Source organism: Cetorhinus maximus, chromosome 9, assembly GCF_964194155.1.
Source record: "Cetorhinus maximus chromosome 9, sCetMax3.hap1.1, whole genome shotgun sequence".
In the NCBI taxonomy this organism is placed as follows: Eukaryota; Metazoa; Chordata; class Chondrichthyes; order Lamniformes; family Cetorhinidae; genus Cetorhinus; species Cetorhinus maximus.
Genome location: NC_135887.1, coordinates 27,818,904 through 27,844,972, shown reverse-complemented (window position 1 = coordinate 27,844,972; position 26,069 = coordinate 27,818,904). Strand labels below are relative to the sequence as shown.

Genomic DNA, 26,069 nt, shown 5'->3' with positions numbered 1-26,069 from the left:
CACTCTGGTTGGGGTGGGCCGTCCGTGAAGAGAATCCAGGTACAAGTAGCACTAATCAATGCTCTTCTCTCCTTTTCAGGAGACGAATGCACATAATGCCACCGAGCGGGTGAGGGCTGGTGACAGCCCAGCACAGTTAGCAATTCTCAGCCACTTTGAGCAGGAGGCCCAAGATTTGGAGAGGCGCCATGCACCCAGGTCCACCGGTGTCTTTGAGGCTGGGGTGCCACGGGCAGGTATGTTTGCTCAGCAGTGAGGTCACCATTGTTCTCCCAACAGCCATGTCAGTGCTGAATATTCAGTGATTGAAGTTTGCAACATGGCTTGACCATTGTTTATGGAAGGATGAATGCACAATGATCCGGGGGACAGGGATGCACATTGACATTGTCTCCACGTTAACTGATCCAATGTCTTTGTTCTTCCTTTCAGCATCAGCGGAGCAGGGCTGGGAGGAGGAGCAGCAGAGGCCCCCTCTCACACCTGAGGGCCCTGAAGTCACAGACTCACCAGCGTCACACCATCTGTCAGGCAGGCACCAGCGCAGATACTAGCACCTCAGTGGGAATTAGAACATCAGCTAGTGTCCCGGGGCACAGCGGCAAGGGCACTTCACAGTCGCTGGAGGAGCTGGCGGAGACAGAGAGTGCCCATGGCGCCAGCAGTCAAAGGACTGCAGGGGACCAGGAACAAGCTCAGTTGGTGCCTGATGATGTGCCTCTGGAGTCGTCCGCGATGCAGAGGCGGGAATTGTGGCCGGGTGTGCGGAAGCATCTGGGGGATAAACATGAGCCTATGCTTGGCTTGGTCTCCGTGGTGGAGAAGTCTACATGGACTATCGCTGAAGCAATGAGCCTCATGGCCGAGCGCCATGCGTCCTCCATGGAGAGAGTGGCGACTCTCGTGGAGAGGCTCCTCCAGGAGACCAATCAGAGCTTCTTGGGGATGTGCTCAAACCAGCAAACCCTCACATCGGCGCTGACCTCAGCTGGTCATTGCCAATATGGAAGATGGTCTGGGCACCAAGTTTTGCAGCTCGGTGCCCATCCATCCACGTTGAGCAGGGAGGTCCGAAGTGACCTCAAGTCGGCGCAGCAGCTGCCTGTTGTCTCTGTGGGCTCCTGTCATGGCACTACGGATGAGGGTGGCAGCTCCTCCGCCCCTCTGCCAGTGACCGTTGCAACCGGTGAGGCTGCGACGATTGGGGAGATGCCAGCTGTGGAACTGGCAGCTCCCTCCCAGGTGGGGCCAGCACAGGCTCCATGGGCCAGAGGACAATCGCCAAGGTCATCGAGGCCAGCAGGACAACAGAGTCAGCAGGCTGTCTCAGATGCCACTCCCAGCGAGGGGGCAGCACCAAGACATAGCACCCGAAAACATAAACATAAGGCACCTTAGGCACACCACAGGTTTATCACTGGTGCTTTTGTGAGGGGATAGCCCTTGTCACCAAGCAGCCACCCATCAAGCCAGGCTGGAGCACTGAAGAGCCCTGGAACCTGGGAGTGTCTGAGGATGTAGGCGTCGTGGGAGCTGCCTGGGTACCTTGCACAGACTTGTAAAATCAGCGTCCTGTGATCACACACTATCTGCACATTCATGGAGTGGAAGCTCTTCTGTTAATGAAGGCTCACCTGCTGGCATTCTTGATGGCCACACGTGTGCAGTCTATTGCACCCTGGACGTGGGGGAAGCGGCAATCGTTACAGAGCCTCTGGCTCGCTGTGTCTGGCTTGCCTGGTCCCAACAGTAGTGGATGAAGATCAATGCACGCCTGAACAGAGCGTCTGTAACCTGCTTGACACAAGTGTAGACAGCTGACTGGGAGACACTGCAAAGATCACCCACCGAGCCCTGGAAGGAGGCAGAGGCACAGATGTTGAAGGCAGCTGTGACTTTAGACCCACTGGCATGGGGTGTCCACCCACACAGTTTGTAGAGGTCTCAGGCCCAATCATCTGACAGATATAGTTGACTGTCTCCTTTGAGAGACAGAGCCTCCTTCGGCACTGGACCTTAGACATGTTGAGGTAGCTATTTTGCCACCTGTATACTCTGGCAGCAGGATAGTGGCGTCTTCTGCAGTCCCTTCCGCCTTGGACTACCCCTTGGCCCTGCACACCTTGTGCCTGCGCCTGTCCTCCCAAAGGTGGCTCCCCTGGAGGCCGAATATGCACTCCTGGCCTCTTCCCCCTTCTAGCCCTCCTTTCTTCCTCAGAGGACGTCCCTCCAGTGGAGAGTTCAGCTACCATTCCCAGGCTAAGGGAAGGCTTCCTGAAACCTGCAGGCCCAAAAAAGATTCCTCACTGTAGAGTGCTGACCTGAAGGTTGTGAGTCCAGACCAAGCAGCTGGTATGCGTTTTGAAGTATTGCAGATCACACAGGCAAGTGTCAGTAACTTTGAAAAAACAATATTTGACAGAGCACACTCGCAACCACACTGAGCCCTCTTATCCCGCCCGTGGATGAGGTTTATACAAATGTGTCCTACCCGCCTGCCCGTTGTGCTCGTGCACCAACCCGAAGATTGCATGGACGCCGAAAAATCACCGTCAATTGGTGCCTCAAGGGCCTAAGTGGCCCGTTAATTAATGGCGGGCACGCATCGGAGATCAACACACGCCCGCCCAACGAAATATCGCAATGGCGCGTGGTGATCGGGGTGCTCGCCTGACGTCACCGCGCATCATTTTGCACGTGGGCGTGCGGGACCCGCCCCAGCACGCCAACGGGAAAATTCTGGCCCCTGATTCCGTGATTCTTTGAACACTGGATTAGCAAAAACTGGGGTAATTGTGTCCAGCTCTGGGCACCACATAAAGATGTGAAGGCATTACAGAAAGTGCAGAAAGGATTCTCGAGAATGGTTCCAGGGATGAAAAACTTCAGTTATGTTGTTAGGTAGGAAAAGTTGGCTTATTTTCCTTGAAGAGAAGATTAAGAGGAGATTTGATAGATGCGTTCAAAGTCATGAGGGGCTTAGACAAAGTAGATCGAGAGAAACTCTCTGGGCAGAATTTTGCCATCGGTGTGCGGGGGCAGGCCCGACACGCCAACACGTAAAATGATGCGCAATGACGTTGGGCATGCGTCCTGATGTCATCATGCGTCATCTTGATATTTCGTACAGCGGGCAAGCGCCAGAAGCAGCAGCTCGCCCGCTGAAATGTCAACAGCTTATTAAGGCCATTAAAAAAGTAATTAAACTAGTTAAGAATGCTGCACGTCCAACCTTAAGGTTGACGGGCAGGCGAAGAGTCCAAGTGGCCTTCGCGTTTTTCAGGAAACCTCATCCACGGGCGGGATGAGGTTTCCTGAAGCTTTTATAAAGTAAATAAATAAATTTTCCAAACTTCACAAACATGTCCCAGCTCATGTGACACTTTCACATAAGGGGACATGTTTAAATTTTTACTTTATTTATTAAAGAGTTTTATAATCCATTCAATCTCCCTGAGGAAGCTTCGTGCCCCGACCCTCCATCCTACCCCCGCCCCCATAGGTAGGGCTGAGCGCTACCGGCTGCTCGTTAAGCTGGGCAGGCCTTAATTGGTCTGCCCACATGAAATGGCGGTGCGCAGCCAATCACAGGCGGCAATCGGCTCTGCGCCCACCCCTACCCACTCCCGCCCAGCCCGCCATAGGAAAAATTCTCCCCCCTGTTTCTATGCAGCTCTGAAGAAGAGTCATAAGGACCCGATATGTTAACTCTATTTCTCTCACACAGATGCTGCCAGACCTGCTGAATTTTACCAGCAATTTTTGTTTTTATTATATATTACAGAGAAACTGTTCCATTTGGTGGAAGGATCTAGAACAGAGGACACTGATTTAACGTGATTGGCAAATGAGGAAGCGGTAACATGAGGAAAATCTTTTTTATGCAGCGAGTAGTTACGATCTGGAATGCACTGCCTAAGAGTGTGGTGGAAGCAGATTCAATCAAGGCTTTCAAAAGAGAATAGATAATTATCTGAAGGAAAAAAAAATTCCAGGACTCCAGGGAAAAGGTGGGGGAGTGGCGTCAGGTGAGTTGCTCTTACAGAGTGCTGGCATGGACTTGACAGGCCAAGTGGCCTCCTCCTGTGCTGTAACCAGTCTATAATCCTATGATTCTTAGGGGTCAATCTAGGGGGGGGCGGGAGGGAGGGGAGGGGAGAAATTTTGCGGTTAATTCAAAGTAGAGGTGATCCAAAGGATGGTGCCCTATGGGAGGCCTGGGGGAGTCAGAAGTCTCAGGGGTGAGAAAAGCGGTGTGGTGATGTCAGAGGCCTCGGGGGAAAGAGGTCAGAGATTTGGCAGGGTGATTGGAGATCAGAGCCTTGGACAGGGCAGGAAAGATCAGAAGGGTGATTGGAAGGTACTTGGAGGGGAGGGTGAATGGGGGCTGGTTTCCTTTCAATCAAAAACACACTCATCGGTTGTTACACCATCCCTAAATGCAGCACAATTTACTGGCATTGACCCATCGTTTTGATTGCCTGACTAATCCATTGATGATGTGAGGTTTTTACAGCACAGGAAACAGTACTGGAAAAACAAATCTCGGACAATTACTGAGCCAACACCAAGAACCTGGCATTAATAAACTTACCCCAACAGCTATACGTGTCACATTCACCATTTTACTCGAGTTGACAACATCCATTAGGTTTCTCTCATCCCTGAATATTTCTCCATCTGTCACCACAATGATAAACCGTTTGGCATTTTTGTTGAAGCCTTGTGTTTCATTGAAAATGTTGTCACTGTGAATGTACAAAAAAACATTAAAGCAGCAGCTCACAGACCCCACTCCATGGCTTAAATCTTTCAAATAGTGAACAGTTAAAGTTCTTAATGTACTGAATTTTGTCAAAGGAAGGAGAATATACATTTTTCACTGCAGTCCGATAGTATAGACTTACTGGATTGGTTGGGTTTTCCTCCCATTCTGTGTGGACCTAGCAAAAATGCAGGAAAATGGGACAACGAGGCCTTTCACTGAATCTCCACCATATATAAATAGTAATAGGGTGATAAAAGGAGGAGTAGTGCCGATTAGGAACCTAAAAGGGAATTTACACATGGACGAAGGGGCCATGGCTGAGGTATTAAATGAATACTTTGCATCCATCTTTACCAAGGAGGTAGATGCTACCCAGACCATGGTGACAGACAAAGAAACTGTCACCAGTAGGGTACAAAACTGATAAGGCGGAAGTGTTGAATAGACTGTCGTTACTTAAAGTTGACAAGGCACCAGGACCGGACGAGATGCATCCAAGGATATTGAAAGAAGTGAGAGTAGAAATTGCAGGGGCACTGGCCATAATTTTTCAGTCCTCCCTAGGCTCAGGGAAGGTGCCACAGGACTGGAGAATTGCAAACATTACGCCCTTGTTCAAAACAGGTTATAAGGATAAGCCCAGCAATTACACATCTGTCAGTTTAACTTCAGTGGTGGGCAAGATTCTAGAAACAATTATTCGGGATAGAATTAGTAGTCACATGGAAAAATATGGGTAGATAAGGAAGAGCCAGCATGGATTTCTAAAGGGAAAATTGTGTTTAACTAACTTGCTGGAGTTTTTTGAAGAGGTAACGGAAAGGTCGATGAGGGTAATGCTGTTGATGTGGTGTACATAGACTTTCAAAAGGCATTTGACACAGTGCCACACAACAGCCTTGTGAGAAAAGTTATTGCTCATGGAATAAAAGGGGCAGTAGCAACGTGTATACAAAATTGGCTGAAAAATAGGAAACAGAGAGTAATGGTCAATGGATATTTTTCGGGCTGGAGGAAGGTTTGCAGTGGAGTTCCCCAGGGGTCAGTATTGGGACACTTCCTTTTCCTGATATATGTTAGTGATCTAGATCTTATTGTGCAGGGGACAATTTCCAAGTTTGTAGATGATACGAAGCTTGGGAGTGTTGTAAACTGCGAGGACGACATTGTAGAACTTCAGAAGGACATGGACAAATTGGCAGAGAGGGCAGATAGATAGCAGATGAAGTTCAATGTGGATAAGTATGAGGTGATACATTTTTGTAGAAAGGACTTGGACAGACAATATAAAATAAGGGGTGAAATTTTGAAGGGCGTGCAGGAGCAGAAAGACCTGGGCGTTTACGTGCATAGATCATTGAAGGTAGCAGGACAGGTAGGGAGAGCAGTTAATAAAGCATATAGTATCCTGGGCTTTATTAATGGGGGCATAGAGTACAAGACCAAGGAGGTTATGCTGAATTTATATAAGACACTTGTTAGACCTCAGCTGGAGTATTGTGTACAGTTCTGGGTTCCACATTATAGGAAGGATGTGATCACGTTGGAGAGAGTGCAGAAAAGGTTTACAAGAATGGTTCCAGTAATAGGAAACTTCAGTACGAAGATAGATTGAAGAGGTCGGGACTGTTCTCCTTGCAGGGAAGAAGGCTAAGAAGAGATTTGATAGAGATGTTCAAAATCATGAGGCTGGATAGAGCAGATAGGGAGAAGCTGTTCCCACACATAAAAGGATCAAGAACGAGAGGGCACATATTTAAAGTATTTGCAAAAGAAGCAAATGTGACGTGAGAAAAATCTTTTTCACACAACGAGTGGCTCAGGTCTGGAATGCACTGCCTGGAAGTGTGGTAGAGGCAAGTTCAACCGAGGCATTCAAGAGTGCATTAGATGACTATTTGAATAGAAACAATGTGCAGGGTTATGGGGAAAATGCTGGGCAATGGCACTAGGTCATAATGCTCATTTGGAGAGCCAGTGCAGGCACGATGGGCCGAATGGCCTCCTTCTGTGCCATTACAATTCTGTGATTCCGTTACCAACACATGGCTTACTCTTCTGGCTGTTTTCTGCCTTGTCATATTAACATCAGGAATGGTCAGAAAATGCAACCTTCTGCATTTCAGGCACCCAGTGCTAACATGAAAAACATTTACAGATTCAATTTTCTAAATCATCTCGACGGTATTCCCTCAGACATATCAAGGGAACAGCTGAAAAGGAAGTTGAAATTATTCTTCTTCCATAGTCTCAAACATCAGGTTATTATTAATTGCAATTTTAGATTGCAACACAGATTAAAGCCTGCAAAGATTTCAGGAAGTTTTTCTGCTGCATGCTCGTGATATATCATTAACTGAAATCGTAGCTTCACAACCTAAATTTTTTTTTTAACAGGCTTACCTATGGCCTTGAGCCAACCCTTACTGATATTCATATGTTTTGAAGAGGTATCATAAACCAAAACTTCAGCCTACAGCTGAGGTCAGGCTGGAGCCAGACTTTGAGTCATTCTCCTACACAAACATGTCACTTTGAATTATCTTAAAACAGGATAGTCCTGGGAATGGTCCTAGAAATTGCCCAATGTTCTGAAGTGAGAGATGAAGAATAAAAATAGACTAACAACAATGCAATGTCCTATTAAACAATGTATTTATGTATCCATGTTAAGTGGTTACTCATCAAGTAATAAACTCAAAGGATTTCCAGAGGAGGGTGCTAAAGACAATGCCAGAATATTTAATACTCACAGAACATGTTGTATTGCTGAAGCCGTCTTTGAGACCTTACCCAATTGCAGCATATTTTTTACAATTGAGAATATTCTAGAATCCATTTCTCGACTGTCCTTCAGATCAAATATTGTCTTAATTTCCTCACCGTACTGCACCAGGGCAAATTCGCACTAGAACAAAAATAAAAGGAAGGTTAGCTAAATAGGTTCAATATGGACAGGAGAGGGCTCCCACACTCCCAAGAGAAAGGGATGAACTATGTGAAGTATTTCAAGAAGTTGAAGCTTGGCAATTTACAGAGAGAAAAGTTAAGGACGGGACCTCACCAAATTATATTAAATATTAAATAGTAAATAGAAGATAAACCCAGGTTATTTATTTCAGCAAGTAAAGAAAGTGGAAAGTACAGTGAATGAAATAGTGGATCTCCCATGGCATCAGAGAAAGTTGCAAATTTACCTGTGTCTGTTGTATGTGTTTGTTTTAGTCGATATCAGTGAATGTATGTGTGTGGCTTTGTGTACACGGGTGCGTGGATGTGTGTGTATATGTGTGTGTTTGTCTCTGTTGCATCTATTTTTCTGACTGCGTCTTATCCTTCGTTTGTGTCTTCCAATTTGTTCTGCTTCTGCATATATTGTACTCATTTAGTCTGTATGCCAGTATCATCTTTTGCATTTTTCAGTTCTTCTTTTATTTTCCCTTTTGAGTGTGAGGTGTCAGGGGGCATAATGGAGACAGAGCTGCTAAGAGGAACAGGTGCATTTTCTGATGGTACTGGAAAGAACCATGGCCAGAATGGAGTTGTAAACAACTTGTGTCACCACTGATTTACTATTTCTCAGATGTCTCCTTCTCCCTCACTATTTTCTTGTTTTCTCCATTGTCCCCATGTTGTCACTCCACATTGTGGGCTTCAATGTAGATGGTATGATTAAGAAGTTTGCAGACAACACAATAACGACCGCATGGTTGATAATGAAGAAAAAAGCTGTAGACTGCAGGAAGATATCAATGGACCAGTCAGGAGGGTGAAACAATGGCAAACAGATTTCAGTCTGGAGAAGTGTGAAATAGTCCTGGACAAAGCAGCCCGCTTGTTTGGCACCCCATTAACAAACATTCACTCCTTCCACCACTGATACACAGTGGCAGCAGTGGGTACCATCTACAAGATGCACTGCAGGAACTCCTTAGGCAGCACCTTCCAAACCCACGACACACTACCATCTAGAAGGACAAGGGCAGCAGACACATGGGAACACCATCACCTGGAAGTTTCCCTCCAAGCCACACACCATCCTGACTTGGAAATATATCACCGTTCCTTCACTGTCACTGGGTCAAAATCCTGGAACTCCCATCCTAACAGCACTGTGGGTGTACCTACACCACATGGACTGCAGCGGTTCAAGAAGGCAGTTCACCTCCACCTTCTCAAGGGCAATTAGGGATGAGCAATAAATGCTGGACTAGCCAATGACACACACATCCCATGGAAGAATTTTTTTAAATTGGCCGAGGAATAGATTCTAAGAGGATGAAGGTTATGCTGGACTGTATAAAACGCTAGTTAGGCCACAGCTGGATACTGCATGCGGTTCTGGTCACCACACTATCAGAAGCTGGCAGCACTGCAGTACCAGCGGCACCACTGGGAGCAGTGGGGCCCACGCAGAGGATCTGTGATGGATCCCCAGGTAAGTTGAGGGGGAAATAGGATTCCCAGGGAGGGGGGGGAGCACTGGCTATGGGTGGGGGTAGGAGGGTGTCAATTATAAAGGCAGGGGGCTGGCTTTCAGCGGGTCCCCCCCACCTTCAGGATGCTGGGTCCCTTGATAAGGCACAGAGTACCTGAAACAAGGGATCTCCTTCCAACATACACCAATAGCAGGTGGTAAGAGTGGGAGAAATTCCTGATCAGCCATGTGATGGAAAGAAATTGGAGCCTCTACCATCACTATTCATAGCTCCAGGCTATAACATACGTGTGAAAGTGTATGTTGCCATAGCAACTTGGACTCCTGGGGAGAGAGGGATGTTGGCTCAGTTGGCTGGACGGCCAGTGTGGATCAGATTGGTACCAACAGCACAGGGTTTGATTCCCCGACCCAGCTGAGGAGAATTTGGGATCGAATTCCTTGCCCTACCCATGGAGGATGTGGCGCTGAGGGACAGAGCTGCCTTTGGGTAGAGAACTGAAGAAGAAGAAGAAAATGGAGGTTCTAAATAGAGTGAATAGGAAGGCTCTATTCCCTCTGGTTGAGGGATCCTTAATCAGCGGCTTAGAGAAAATTCAAGGGAAATCTTTTCACCCAGAGGGTGGTGGGGATTTGGAACTCACTGCCTGAAAGCTTGATAGAGGCAGAAGCCCTGATATTTCTCTCAGCCCTCTGCCCCTCCCCTCCCACCTATTCAATATCCCAACTGACCTCCTGGTCCTCATTAACTTTCACATTAACTTTTATCTTAAGCATTCATCAATTGTAATATCATGCTTGTCTTCAATAACCCTGCCCGGCCCTCTGTCCTTTCATTGTTTGCCTGTGTCCCACTCCCTAACTCTTTTTAATTAAGCCAGGAACAAGAAAGACAAGCAATACTTTACAGTGAAGAAATATACTCATACTCTGATAAAAGCAGTGCATCTTTCCTGCCAGCGCAAAATGGCAGCAGCGTCTGCAAACTGAAACAGTATAAATCTTAAGACCACCAGGGACTACCCAGGACAGGTAATAATTGTCTGCAAGACCACAATGTTGATTGAAATGTGACTGTCACACAAAGTCTAACAATCAAGAACACAATTGCAGCTGCTACCCTCAAGAATCAGTCTGCTGAGATCAGATACATCATTGCCAGATAAAAGCTTTTCAGTTAAATCTTTCAGAAACATTGCAACTGTAGGATGACTAAGGAAATCTTGATTTAAATTTGAACACATGTGGAGGACAGGTATGACAAAGGCCCTAGTTATGGATTGTAGAGGTTAAAGAGGAACGGCTACCTTCTGTGCTGGATTTCTAATGTTACCACCTTGAACTCTCTTTGCTGAGACCATAAGATGTAGGAGCAGAAGTAGGCCATTTGGCCCATCAAGTCTGCTCCACATTCAATGAGATCATGGCTAATCTGATAATCCTGAACTCCACTTTCCTGCTTTTTCCCCGAAACCCTTGATTCCCTTACTGATTATAAATCTGTCTATCTCAGCCTTGAATATACTTAACAACCCAGCCTCTACAGCCCTCTGCAGAAAAGAATTCCAGAGATTCTTTACCCTCAGAGAGAAGAAATTCTTCCTCATCTCTGTCTTAAATGGGCGACCCCTTACTCTGAGATTATGCCCTCTGGTCCTAGACTCTCCCATAAGGGGAAACAACCTCTCAAGCCCCCTAAGAATCTTATATGTTTCAATAAGGTCACCTCTCATTCTTCTAAACTCCAATGTGCCACGGGCCCAACCTACTCAACCTCTCCTCATAAGAAAATTCCTCCATACCCAGGATCAACCTAGTGAACCTTCTCTGGACTGCCTCCAATGCCAGTATGTATTTCCTTAGATAAGGGGACCAAAATTGTTCACAGCATTGTAGGTGTGGTCTAACAAGTGCCTTTTATAGTTTTAGCAAGATTTCCCTAATATACTGAATTCCCTTTGAAATAAAGGCCAGTGTTCCATTTGCCTTCCCTATTACCTGCTAAACTTGTATGTTAGCTTTTTGGGATTCTTACGTGAGGACTCCCAAACCACTCTGTGCTGCATCTTTCTGCAGTCCTTCTCCATTTAAATAATATTCAGCTCCTTTCCTGTCAAAATGCATATCCTCACATTTTCCCACATCATATTCCATCTGTCAAGTTTTTGCCCATTCACTTAGAACCATAGAACCATAGCAAAGTTACAGCACAGAAGGAGGCCATTCGGCCCATCTTGTCCATGCCAGCCCGAGGACACCCAGGTGCCCTTTCTAATCCCACCTTCCTGCACCCGGCCCATAGCCCTTAACCTGTCTATATCTCTCTGTAGGCTCTTTGTGTCATCCTCACCACTTGCCTGCCCACCTAGTTTTGTGCCATTCACAAACTTAGCGATAGTACATTCACTTCCCTCATCTAAGTCATTAGTATATATTGTAAATAATTGAGGCCCCAGCACTGTTCCCTGTGGCACTCCACTAGTTACAGGTTGCCATTCTGAAAATGCCCCCCTTATCCCAACTCTGTCTTCCAATAGTTAGCCAATCCTTTATCCATACTAATATACTACCCCCAACACCATGGGCTCTTATCTTATTAAGTAGCCTTATGTGCAGTACCTTATTGAACGCCTTGTGGAAATCCAAATATATTACATCTACCAGTTCCCCTTTATCTATCCTGCTTGTTACCTCCTCAAAGAATTCTAATAAATTTGTCAGGCATGATTTCCCCTTCATGAAGCCATGCTGACTCTGCTTGGTTATATTATGCATTTCTAAATGCTATTACATCCTTTATAATAGACTCTAACATTTTCCCAATGACAGATGTTAAGCTAACTGGCCTATAGTTACCTGTTTGTTTTCTCCGTCCCTTTTTGAATAAGGGCGTTACATTGGCAGTTTTCCAACATTCTGGGACTTTTCCAGTATCTAAGGATTCTTGGAAGATTACTACCAGCGCATCCACAATTTGTGTAGCTACTTCCTTTAATATCCTAGGATGCAACCCATCAGGTCCAAGGGACTTATTGGCCTTTAGTCCCATTAGTTTCCTTAGTACTTTTTCTCTGGTGATAGTTATTGTATTTATTTCTTCTCCCCGCCCCCAATCACCCCATCTTTTGCTCCTTGATTATTTAATATTTTTGGAATGCTGTTAGTGTCTTCTACCGTGAAGATTGATGCAAAGTATTTATTAAACTCCTCTGCCATTTCCTGGTTCCTCATTATTATTTCCCCAGCCTCATTCTCTATGGGGCCTATGTTTACTTTGGCCCCTCTCTTCCTTTTTATATATTTAAAGAAGCTCTTACTCTCCATTTTTATATTATTTGCTAGTTTACCCTCAAAGTTTATTTTCTCCCTCTTTATTATTTTTTGGCCATCTTTTGATGGTTTTTAAAACTTTCCCAATCCTTTGGCTTACCACTAATTTTTGCCACATTGTATTTTCTTTCAATTTGATAGTATCCTTAACTTGGTTAACCATGGCTGGTTTATCCCCTTCCTAGAATCCTCCTTTGTCACTGGGATATATCTTTGTTGTGAGTCTTGAACTATTTTCTTAAATATCTGCCATTGTTCATCAACTGTCTTTTCTGATAAACTCCTTTCCCAGTCCACTCCAGCCAACTCTGCCCTCATTCCATTGTAATTTCCCTTATTTAAGTTTAGCACAGTTGTTTCTGACTCAAGTTTCTCACTCTCAAACTGAATGCTAAATTCTACCATGTTATGGTCACTGTTTCCTAGGGGATCTTTTACTCTGAGATCATTTATTAAACCTGCTCATTACACATTACCAGATCCAAAATAGCCTGATCCCTGGTTGGATCCATAACATATTGTTCTAGGAAACTGTCCCGAATATACTCTATGAATTCTTGCTCGTGGCTACGTCTGCTAATTTGATTTTCCCAATCTACACGAAGATTAAAGTCACCCATGATTAATGTACTGCCTTTTTTACATCCCCTCATTATCTCCTGATTTATTCTCTGTCCTACATACTGTTAGGGAGCCTATAGACTGGTGTCTTCTTCCCTTTGTTATTTCTTACCTCCACCCATATGGATTCCATATCTTCCGATCCAAGATCATTTCTTGCTATCGTACTTATTCCATCTCGTACTAACAAAGCTACCCCACCACCTTTTCCTTCCTGCCTTCCTTTCAAAAAGTCGCATACCCCTGAATATTTAGTTCCCAGCTTTGATCTCCTTGTAACCATGTCTTCACAATGACTATAAGATCATACCCACTAACCTCTATTTGTGCCGCTAATTCATTACTTTTGTTACGAATACTACGTGCATTCAAGTAGAGAGACATTAATTTTGCCTTTTTATCATTTTTTCTGCCTTTGGCCCTATTTGCTGCTGTTTTTTTATGTTTGTACACTCTGTCCCTTCCTGTCACACTCTGGGTATCATTACCTAAATAGCTGCCTTGCAATGCTGTCATATCCTTTTGCTTTGTAAGCCTACTTATCCCCTCTCCAGAACCCTCCCCACCTCAAGAATCCACCCAAAGCACTGGAGCTTGTCCAGAATAGGTCAGAAGCTTCACATTCTCTTAGATACCTTATTTGTGACTTGGTAGTTGACAACACCATTTATCTTTGACGCAGCATATCCCTGCTAAGAATAGTATTGGAACAATTTGAGAAAATTACTGTCTTTGCCTTGAGGAACCTCCCCACTGGAATTTTAGAGAGTAATCTTCCTGCATTTTCTCTCTCACACTTTCAACCAATATGAATGTAAAAACCCTTCACTATGGGAGGTTATTATAGTGCAGGGGAAAACAGTGACCTGAAATTAATGTTCAATGTTGACATGAGCTCACAAAAGTGAATTTCTTTCCTCAGTGTGGGCTGAACTCAAGATGCTACGGTGAAAGTACTGGCTTAATTTTCCAGGCACTGTGGCAGACAAAGAGGTGCAGAGGCTGGTAAAATAATGGGGAGTCGCATCAGGACAGCTCCCCAATGCCACTGAGGAAGTTACCCATGGATGGGAAGGGACCCCACCACAGAGACAGGCAGCCAATTAAGTTGATTATGGACTCCATTAGGTCCAATTTTGCAGGCGCACCAGCATTTTGCCAATGGTGGAGCTTTTCCCTTCACCACATGCGCAGGCCACCATCCCCGTGAAGCGGACATCCCTGCAGCAAGCTGGGGTGGGGGTGGCAGTGGTTGCAGGGGGGGGCCATCAGAATCAGCGACTCCATCCCCCAAAGGCAAGGCTACATCATCGTCCAAACGATGCCACCCTGGACGGGTTTCCCCTCCGCTTCAAGAGGCCTAATGGCTTTGCCCCTAATAATTTTAACGTTAAATACACACCCCTAACGGTGCCTCCATGCTGTAGTGCCGTCATGGTCCCCGACCTACCTCAGCAGCTCCCATCTCTCCCAGTGAGGCTGCCGAGTCTTCAAAGCTGCTGGCTCTCTGATTGGGCTGGCAGCATCAAGAGCTCACCCGCCGTCCTTAATAGCAGCAGTAAGGTTCTAGAGTCAGTTCCAAGTCTCTGTTTAGTCTTCTGGTTTATGAGTTCTAGAAATTATACAATAGAATCATAGAATGGTTACAGCCCAGAAGGAGGCCATTCAGCCCATCATGTCTGTGCTGGTCCTCAGAAGGAGTAATTCATCGAGTGCCACTCCCCTGCCTTTTCCACTTAGTTCTGCAAATGTTTATTTTTCAAGTATCTCTGCACCCTGGCTTAGGGATGAGGAAATCAGTAAAGTTCCCGATCAACGTATTAAATGATTCTTCTCCTCCCTATTTCGATGCTTTTGTTTTACTAACTTGGTTTTGCCTGGTGGCCCAACCCTTTAAAGTATTCCACTCCCTATGATAGCTTTCATTATTTACCTGAAGACACCGTTTCCAAACATTTTTCATTAAGTTTATGATCAGGTTTTTTGCCCTTGTGAAATCCGAGGCATCGATACTCCCAGATCCATCCAGCACAAGTGCAATCTCGTTTTCTACAGAAACAAAAATGATAAATAAGTAACAATGAATTCAACCAGGTTTTTCATAGCTCAGCAATTCAGAGCATGCGATCCTATTCTCAGACATCAAGGCGCTCCATAATGGTTCAATGGCATGTACACAATTAACATGCGGGCCCAGATTTTTGCCACAAAAATCCCAGAACTGGCTAAAATAGCCACCCCCGAACACAGCATTTCCAATCTTCACAGGACTGGGACTGAAGTCAGGCAGGGGCTCGCACATGCATAATTTGTGGAGACAGAGGACATTTAAAGCACCAGCTGGTTCCACTGGTTTCCGATCTTTGCAACCAGCTGCATGAATCCCAGAGTGTGCAGGTAAGAGCTGGTCTAACCTTGATGGACTCGTTTGGATAGCCAGGGTACCCCTTTGGAGGGGTAATGTGCCCCTTTAGATAGGGTGTCAGGACACCTTCAGGAATCTAAGGCACCCTTTGGAAGAGGTAAGGTAGCCTTTGGGAATGTTACACGTGAGCGATTATGCACTTTTTATGCACAAACTCATTGGAGCTGTCAAGCTGTTAAAGAACTGTCCATCTATCAAAGCTGTCAGGGAACTGTAAAAGCTGTCAAGGAACTGTCCAAGGATACTAGGTGAGATACTAGGGGGAGTAAGGACAAGTGTGGTGAGTGGAGGCATGAGTTAACATGAATTGGTACTAGTTGGCATATGGGGTATGGCAGGCCATTGGGAGGTGTGGGAGCATGGGTTGGCATAAGGGATGTTACGGACAGGAGAGAGAGGAGCTGAACTTCTTTATCCTCTCTCCAACTGTCTATAAGAAGAGGTGGTTTTGAATTATTTTTAAAGTATGCTGTGGTGTGTTTCCCAAAACCCTCAGTTTGTGTGATCCAATTTAATTCACTCACAGCAAATTTGCATTATGATTAAATCAGAAAGTTAGTTTATTCACATTGAAACTCAGGGGTGGGGGAGGACCTGTTGGCAAATTCTCTCTCAATGACTCACTCAATCACTCACTCATTCACTCACGGAATACAGAATACAAAAGAGGGGAGGTGAAAAAGCATAATACAGAAGTGAATAGGGGTTATGAGAAAAGACTGGCAACCAACATAAAGGGGAATCCCAAAGTCTTCTATCGGCATATAAATACTAAAAGGGTGGTAAAAGGGGGAGTAGAGTCAATTAGAGACCTAAAAGGGAATTTACACATGGACAAAGGGGCCAAGGCTAAGGTATTAAATGAATACTTTGCATCTGTCTTTACCAAGAAGGTAGATGCTACCCAGGCCATGGTGACAGATGAGGAAACTCTGTCACTAGAAGGGTTCAAAGTTGATAAGGAGGAAGTGTTGAATAGACTGTTGGTACTTAAAGTTGACAAGGCACCATGACCGGATGAGATGCATCCAAGGATATTGAAGGAAGTGAGAGTGGAAATTGCAGGGACACTGGCCATAATTTTTCAGTCTTCCCTAGAGTTGGGGGATGTGCCAGAGGACTGGAGAATCGTAAACATTACACCCTTGTTCAAAAAATGTTGTAAGGATAACCCGAGCAATTACAGATCAGTCAGTTTAACTTCAGTGGTGGGCAGGACTCTAGAAACAATTGTTCGGGATAGAATTAGTAGTTACATGGAAAAATATGGGTTGATAAGGAAGAGCCAGCATAGATTTCTAAAGGGAAAATTGTGTTTAACTGACTTGCTGGAGTTTTTTGAAGAGGTGACAGAAAAGGCTGATGAGGATAATGCAGTTGATGTGGTGTACATGGACTTTCAAAAGGCATTTGATACAGTGCCACACAACAGACTTGTGAGAAAAGTTATTGCTCATGGAATAAAAGGGACAGTAGCAACGTGGACTGGCTGAAAAATAGGAAGCAGAGAGTAATGGTAGTAGAGTTCCCCGGGGGTCGGTATTGGGACACTTGCTTTTCCTGATATATATTAATGATCTAGATCTTGGTGTGCAAGGGACAATTTCAAAGATTGTGGATGATACGAAGCTTGGGAGTGTTGTGAACTGTGAGAAGGACAAAGCAGAACTTCAAAAGGGCATAGACAAGTTGGTGAAGTAGGCAGACAGGTGGCAGATGAAGTTCAATGCAGAGAATTTTTCTTCATTGGATGTGGGTGTCGTTGGCTAGGCCAGCATTTATTGCCCATCCCTAATTGCCCTTGTTCAGAGGGCATTTAAGAGTCAGCCACATTGCTGTGGGTCTGGAGTCACATGTAGGCCAGACCAGATAAGGATGGCAGATTTCCTTCCCTAAAGGACATTAGTGAACCAGATGGGTTTTTACAACAATTGACAATGGTTTCATGGTCATCACTAGACTTTCAATTCCAGATTTTGATTGAATTTAAATTCGAACATCTGCCATGGTGGGATTCAAACCCAGGTCCCTCGAGCAATATGCTGGGTTTCTGGATTACCAGTCCAATGACAATACCACTATGCCATCACCCCTCCCTGAAGTGTGAGGTGATGAATTTTGGTAGGAAGAACATGGACAGACAATATAAAATAGGGGTGAAATTTTGAAGGGGGTGCAGGAGCAGAAAGACCTGGCTGTATATGTGCATAGATCATTGAAGGTGGCAGGACAGGTAGAGAGAGCAGTTAATAAAGCATATAGTATCCTGGGCTTTATTAATAGGGGCAGAGTACAAGAGCAAGGAGGTTAAGCTGAATTTATATAAGACACTTGTTTGGTCTCAGCTGGAGTATTGTGTAGAGTTCTGGGCACCACATTATAGGAGGGATGTGAACACATTGGAGACAGTGCAGAAGAGGTTTTCAAGGATGGTTCCAGGGGATGAAAAATCTCAGTTATGAAGATAGATTGGAGAGGTTGGGACTCTTCTCCTTGGAGAGAAGGCGGCTAAGAGGAGATTTGATAGAGATGTTCAAAGTCATGAGGGGCTGGACAGAGTGGATAGGGAGAAGCTGTTCCCACTTGTAAAAAGGATCAAGAACGAGAGGGCCAGATTTAAAGTGATTTGCAAAAGAAGCAAATGTTACGTGAGGAAACTTTTTCACACAATTGAGTGGTTTGGGTCTGGAATGCACTGCCTGGAAGTGTGGTGGAGGAAGGTTCAATCGAGACATTCAAGAGGATATAGTGTGCAGGGGTAGAGGGAAAAGGCAGGGCAATGGCACTAGGCCATAATGCTCATTTGGAGAGCCGGTGCAGGCACGATGGGCCGAATAGCCTCCTTCTGTGCTGTTAAAATTCTGTGATATACACACACGTATTTACAGTAAGAGGGGATAGAAAAGAGGAAGATTTACAACTATGGGCAACCACAAAAATGAATATTAGTTCATGTGATTTCCAGAGTCCGAGAAGTCAAAGTCCAGAGGGTGTTTCCTTCCTGGCAGAGGTCAGGCCCGATGAGTTTCTGTTTGGAGATAACAATACGAAAATCCTTGAAATGAATGATGCTGCAGCACAATGGGCTTTCTGTACTTAGAATGCTTAGCAGGCATTGGATCAGAGGCTTTTAAAATTAAACAGGCTTCGAGGAGTTGAGAGATGGTTGCCAGCTAATGCTCGGCTGGGAGCTGCTGGAGTTCCTTCCCGTTGGTGTTATATCAGCAGTCTGAGGATTTCTCAGTTCTCAGAGGAATATAGGGATTTCAAAATGGTCACTTGAGTCATGTGATCTTCTTTCTCCAAAATTATGTCAAAAGGATGTTTATCTATTGTCTGGGGCTGTCTTTGGTTTCAGGATTGATAATGCCTCAGCCATTAGCTTTGGAAAGAGTTACCATCCATATTGAGGTTCTTGTGTCAGGAATCCATTGTCTAGACAGATCCTCTGACTCCACTAGAAGGGTAAGCTTATTAAAATTCAAATGGTGTCCATATTCCCCTCTAAGGTCCCCTTTGAAATGGACCTGGATAGTGCCAGGTGTGAGATGAGTCTGTTAACAACCCTGCAGGAATATCGAGTTTTGATCTGCAAGTCCCCTGGTTTCGTGATTATAATATCTTTACAATTGTGAGTGTGAGACCGCATGGTGATGAGAGGAGGGTTCTTTTGTTCTTGTAACTCCCACTGGTAGCTTCCAGAACAAGTGGCCAATCCTGTGGACATGTGACTTGTAGCAGCAATCTTTTCGGTTCAGCAGAAAATCCATTTTAAAAGTAGCAAAAAAAAAAAGTTTTGATACATATAGTTTTGAAAATTTCTTTTCATGTCTTATTGATGTAACAGGAGTCTCAGGGTCACGAAGGTGAGTATGGGTTGGCATGGGGGTTTGAGGGGCCAAAGGGGTGAAAGGGGGCATGTGTTGGCATAGGCTGGCATGGATGAGGGTAGGGAGTGTTTGAGGGGTGAGGGCTTTTTGTTTTACTCCTTTTAAAATTTATTTAAGCCCAGTGCCAGAGTGCTGAGGCAGGCCTTACGCCATGGTCAATAGAGATCCAGTTCTGTTGCACTGTCTTTTCACTTACCACCAGAGTAATTCAAGCCTCAGAGCTAAAGTAAGTCATTTAACTTTACAACAGTGAAATAGACATTTACCTGTTGGTTACCCTTTACAGAAACTGAGGCATCTATTTTACATCATAGGCTGGAACTTACAGCCCCCTGCCAGGCATGTTTTTGGTGGAGAGGGCCTGTAAAATATGATGGGTGGCTAGCCCACTGCATTCCTGCTCACCCTTGATCCATTCCCCATAACATGGTGGATGGTTAAGGCGCCCACAAGCCTGCTCTCCTGCCTGGTCTAAGGCCTTTTGAGGTCCTTAACTGCCCAACTAAGGGCCTAATTCATCCATAGTATGGTTGGTGGTGGAAGACAGTCGAGAGTGGGGAGGCCCCTTTTTATCAACGCTGGTAAAAATGCAGGAAGGAAGGAGGGGTACCTCCTTTGGAGGTGTCCTGTGTGCATCGGGTCACCCCCCCTCCCCCCACCAAGATGGTAACCCCCTTTGTGCCACCACCGCTGGCCTTCAAAACCCAACCCCTATCCTCTCACCCCTCCCTAGGATGTCTGATCCTTCCCTGCCCAAAAATCCTGGACTTACCCAGGTCCAGCATCCATGTGGTCTCTCCTTGGATTGGTTGCAGTCCCAGCAGCACCCACTACTGAGTTCTGGCACTGCAGGGACTCCAAGAGATGACGGCCAATCAGATTGGACACAGCTCTCCAGGGGGAACTTCCTTCCACTGAGGGGCAGAAGCTCCACGCTGAATTTGTTCAGGTTGCCCCCAGTGTATCATCGCTCAGGGGCAGCGGGTGGGGAGGGGGTGGCCAGCAATGCACCGCCCCATAAAATTCACCCCAAGCCACGGACAACAGAAGGCTGTCAACAGTGATGGATGACCATGGTGACAAAAGCAATTACATGAAAATTATTCTCTCTATGGTGACCTATTACTGTCAATGGTAATCGAGACAATCACAGATTAAAATAATTCTGATTTGGAGAAGTACAGATTAACTAATTACAACCACATGGGTTAGTTGAAGATAAATTGTGTTTGACTAACTTGGTTGAATTTTTTGATGAAGTAATGAAGACAGTTGATGAGGATAGTGCAGTTGATGTTGTGTACATTGATCTTCAAAAGTCATTTGAAAACACCAAATGAATGCATGGCTGGAGATATGGTGCAGGAGGGAGAGCTTCAGATTTCTGGGGCATTGGGACCAGTTCTGGGGAAGGTGGGATCTGTACAAGCTGGATGGTGAAGATCTGAATAGGATCGGGACCTTGCTGGGAGATTGGCTAGTGTTGGGGAGGGTTTAAACTAGGTTGGCAGGGGGATGGGAACCTGAAGGCAGATTCAGATAGGATAAATTCAGAGCAGGGAGTAGGAGGTAGAAAATTAGAGGGTGACTCTGAAAGACAGAAGAAGCAAAGGTTAAAAGTTTTACAGCACAGTCAATCACCTGAAGCCTGATTAGGGCCTGAATAGGTGTTAAATACTATTTGAAGCTTAACTAGTGGTGAGCTAACTCAGCTCTATTTAAGAAAGGGACTATCTAGAAGCACACTACAGTGTGCCTGCACACAAACAGGAGAGAGAGCACATCCTGAGTGGGGCACAGCCAGAGTGGGTATTGGCAGTTTGGTGCAAAGCGGGAATTCGGTGTATCGGGGACGAGGTGCTCTTTGCATTTTTTCCTTGCTCTCCAACTTCTTAAATCTTCAGAGCGTGCTGCAGCAGGAGAGGCTACAAGGGAAAGGATTCACTGGTAAGTAGTGGGTGAGGTATTTACTACTTTAATCGCTTAAAGTTTAAGGTCTTTTTGTGGTTTACAGTTTGTATATTCTACAGTAACGAGGATCAGGAAAGAAGGGCCCTAGAGTAATTGACTTAAAAGGTTTAATTTAAAGGGATAAGTCATGGCAGGAGCACTCAAAGCCATGGTGTGCTCCTCATGCTCCATGTGGGAAGCTGGGGACATTTCCAGTGCCCGGGACCAGCATGTGTGCAGGAAGTGTGACCAGCTGCAGCTCCTGGAAGCTCGGGTTTCAGAGCTGGAACGGCAGCTGGGGACACTGTGGAGCATCCACAACTCTGAGAGCATCATGGATAGCATGTTTAGAGAGGTGGTCAGACATAGGTAGAAAGGGGGATGAGGTCTTGCATCAAGAATTCAGGGAATTAGGCAGTAGACTAAAAAGCAAGACCTCTCAGGTTGAAATCTCTGGATTACTCCCAGTGCCACGTGCTAGCGAGCTCAGAAATAGAAGAATAGCGCAGATGAATACGTAGCTTAAGAGTTGGTGCAGAAGGGAGGGTTTTAGATTCCTGGATCACTGGGACCGTTTCTGGGGAAGGTGGGACCTAAACAAGCGGGACGGTCTACATCTGAACCAGAGCGGGACTAACATCCTTGCGGGCGGGCTTGCGAGTGCTGTTGGGAGGAGTTTAAACTAATTTGGCAGGGGGAGAGGACACAGAATGTTAGCAGATTAGGGGCACATCATAATACAGTAAAACAATCAAGTCAGAGGGAGTACAGCTGCATTAAGCTTCAAGGGAGTAAGGCAAGGCTGGATGGCCTCTACTATAATGCCAGGAGTATTACAGGTAAAACGGATGAGTTAAGGGTGAGGATTGACTCGTGGAATAGTGATATAGTAACCATCACTGAGTCGTGATTCAGGGAAGGGCAGGATTGGCGGCTCAACATTCAGGGATATAGAATCTTCAGGGGATGGGGTAAAAGAGGAGGAAGCGTTGCATTATTAGTTAAGGAGTCAGTTACTGCAGTAAGGAGAGATGATATCTTGGAGGGGGGCATCGAATGAAGCTTTGTGGGTAGAGCTTAGGAATAAAAAAGAGGCAGCCACATTGTTAGGTGTTTATTATAGACCCCCAGATAGTCAGCGGGAAATTGAGGAGCAGATATGTGCACAATTTGTGGAGGTATGTAAAAATAATAACAATAGGGTAATTATATTAGGTGATTTCAACTTTCTCAACATTAATTGGGATAGACATAGTGTTAAGGGCTTGGTTGGAGTGGATTTCTTGAAATGTGTACAGGAGAACTTTTTAGGTCAATATGTAGAGGGTCCAACAAGGGACGGCGCAGTGCTGGACCTAATTCTGGGGAATGCAACCGGACAGGTGGCTAAGGTGGTGGTGGGGAGCATTTTAGTGATAGCAACCACAACATGGTACAATTTAAGCTTGTTATGGACAAAGGAATAGACAAGTTGCAAAAAAAATGTTTTGGATTGGGGGGGAGTGGATTTTAGTAAGATAAGGCAGTATCTGGCCAAGGTAGGCTGGGAACAGTTACTTGTGGGGAAATCTACAGAGGAACAGTGGGGGGTGTTCAATAAGGAAATGGGGAGGGTACAGGCTCAACATGTTCCCACTAGGGTGATAGGAAGGAGTAACAAGCCCAGAGAACCATGGATGACCAGAGATATTCAGGTTACGAGGAGAAGGAAAAGAGAGGCTTTTAGCAGGTACAAGGAAAGCAAATCAGCGGAGGCATTAGTGGAGTACAGAAAGTGCAGGGTGGAGCTTAAGAAAGCAGTTAGGGGAGTAAAGAGGGGATATGAGAAAGCTCTGGCTGGTAAAAGTAGGGAAAATCCTAAGATATTCTATAAGTATATCAATGGGAAGAGGATAACCAGGGAAAGAGTAGGACCCATAAAGGGCAAAGGGGACAATCTATGGGTGGAGCCAGAGGACATCGCTAGAGTGTTGAATGAATACTTCACATCCATCTTCACCCAAGAGAATGAGGATGAAGTTATCAAACTTGGGGAGAGAGACTGCGAAGTTCTTAAGAAAATTGATACAGGGAGTGACAAGGTATTGGAGGTGTTGGCAGGCTTAAAAGTGGACAAATCTCCAGGTCCAGATGATTTCTGTCCCAGACTGCTGAGGGAGGCAAGGGAGGAGATCGCAGGGGCTCTGAACCAAATCTTTAATTCCTCTCTGGCCACGGGAGAGGTGCCAGAGGACTGGAGAACAGCTAATGTGGTTCCGCTATTTAAGAAGGGTTGTAGAGATAAGCCAGGGAACTACAGGCCAGTGAGTTTCAAGTCAGTGGTAGGGAAACTATTGGAGAAAGTTCTGAAGGAGAGTATCTATCTCCACTTGGAGAGGCAAGGTTTTATCAGGGATTGTCAGCATGGCTTTGTCAGAGGGAGGTCATGCCTAACAAATCTGATTGAATTTTTTGAGGAGGTGACCAGGTATGTAGATGAGGGTAGTGCAGTTGATGTAGTTTATATGGATTTCAGCAAAGCCTTTGACAAGGTGCCACATGGGAGACTTATAAAGAAGGCAAATGCACATGGGATACAGGGTAATTTGATAAGGTGGATTCAAAATTGGCTTAGTTGTAGGAGACAGAGGGTGATGACAGAAGGCTGCTTTAGTGACTGGAAGCCAGTGTCCAGTGGCGTACCACAGGGATCTGTGCTTGGTCCCCTATTATTCACCATTTATATAAACAACATAGATGACTATGTGGGGGGTAGGATTAGTAAGTTTGCGGATAACACATAGATTGGCCAGGTGGTTAACAGTAAGGTTGAGTGTCTTGGGCTACGTGAAGATATAGACGGGATGGTCAAATGGGCAGATAAGTAGCAGATGGAATTTAACCCTGAAAAGTGTGAGGTGATACACTCTGGAAGGAGTAATTTGACAAGGAAGTATTCAATGAATGGCAAGACACTAGGAAGTTCTGAGGAATAAAGGGACCTTGGCGTGTGTGTCCATAGATCTCTGAAGGCAGAGGGGCATGTTAGTGGGGTGGTGAAAAAGGCATATGGGACACTTGCCTTTATCAATTGAGGCATAGATTACAAAAGTAGGGAGGTCATGTTGGAGTTGTATAGAACCTTAGTGAGGCCACAGCTGGAGTACTGTGTGCAGTTCTGGTTGCCACATTATAGGAAGGATGTGATTGCACTGGAGGGGGTGCGGAGGAGATTCACCAGGATGTTGCCTGGGATAAAACATTTAAGTTATGAAGAGAGGTTAGATAGACTTGGGTTGTTTTTGTTGGAGCAGAGAAGACTGAGGGGCGACCTGATCGAGGTGTACAAGATTATGAGGGGCATGGACAGGGTGGATAGTGAGCAGCTGTTCCCCTTAGTTGAAGAGTCAGTCACAAGGGGGCATAAGTTCAAGGTGAGGGGCAGGATGTTTAGGGGGGATGTGAGGAAAAATATTTTTGCCCAGAGGGTGGTGATGGTCTGGAATGCACTGCCTGGGAGGGTGGTGGAGGCGGGTTGCCTCACATCCTTTAAAAAGTACCTGGATGAGCACTTGGCATGTCATAACATTCATGGCTATGGGCCAAGTGCTGGTAAATGGGATTAGGTAGGTAGGTCAGGTGTTTCTCACATGTCGGTGCAGAAGCGATGGGCCGAAGGGCCTCTTCTGCACTGTGATTCTGAGATTCTGAAATTGGCAATATTAAAAGGTATTTGTTTGAGTGCAAGGAGTATAGCAAATAAAATCGATGAACTGAGGGCACAGATAGACACATTAGCAGCATGATATCATCGCTATAACAGAAACTTGGTTTAAAGAGGGGTAAAATGGCAGCTCAACATCCCTGCATATTGGGTTTTCAGGCAGGGTAGAGAGGGGGCTAAAAAAGGTGGGTGTGTAGCATTATTGGTTAAAGAATCAATTATAGCTGTGAGGAGGGATGATATACTAAATGAATCATCAAATGAAGCCATATGGGTTGTGCTCAGAAATAAAAAAAGGGGCAGCCACACTGTTAGAAGTGTACTATAGACCCCCCAATAGCGAGAAGGAGATAGAAGAGCAAATATGTAGGCAAATTTGAGTGCAAAAACAATAGGGCAATAATGGTTGGGGACTTCAACTTCGCTAATATCAACTGGGATACGAACAGTATTATCGGCACACAAGGCACAAAACTTGAACTGCATTCAAAAAAGCTTTTTTAGCCAGTATGTAACAAGTCCAACGAGAGGAGGCGCAATTCTAGATTTAGTCTTAGGAAATGAAGCTGGGCAAGTGGATGAAGTAACAGTGAGGGACCATTTTGGAGATTGTGACCATAATATAGTTAGATTTAGCATCATTATGGAAAAGGACAAAGATAGAACAGGAATAAAAGTTCTAAATTAGGGAAAGACAAATTTTATGAAGCTCAAGAGGTGAGCTGGCGAGATTGGACTGGAGACTGTGGACTGGATACAGCTACTTGAAGGGAAATCAGTGACTGACCTGTGGGAGGCATTCAAAAGTGAGATAATACGGGCACAGCGTATGCATGTGCCCACAAAGAAAAAGAATGGTACTGCCAAATCTAGAGCCTCCTGGTTATCCAGAGGCATCCAAGGTAAGATAAAGCAGAAAATGAAAACTTATGACAGTTACAAGA

General features: G+C 45.3%; 1 protein-coding gene across 1 annotated transcript in view; it reads right to left on the bottom strand.

Annotated features, from left to right (window-relative positions):
• Positions 1-26,069, bottom strand: part of LOC144684520 (integrin alpha-E-like) — a 324,928-nt gene that overhangs the window by 216,570 nt on the left and 82,289 nt on the right. The window contains exons 8-10 of the mRNA XM_078548383.1: positions 15,091-15,206; positions 7,522-7,676; positions 4,595-4,748 (exon numbers count right to left, since the gene is read on the bottom strand). Coding sequence (XP_078404509.1) covers positions 4,595-4,748; positions 7,522-7,676; positions 15,091-15,206 — 425 coding nt within the window. The remainder of the gene's footprint in view (positions 1-4,594; positions 4,749-7,521; positions 7,677-15,090; positions 15,207-26,069) is intronic.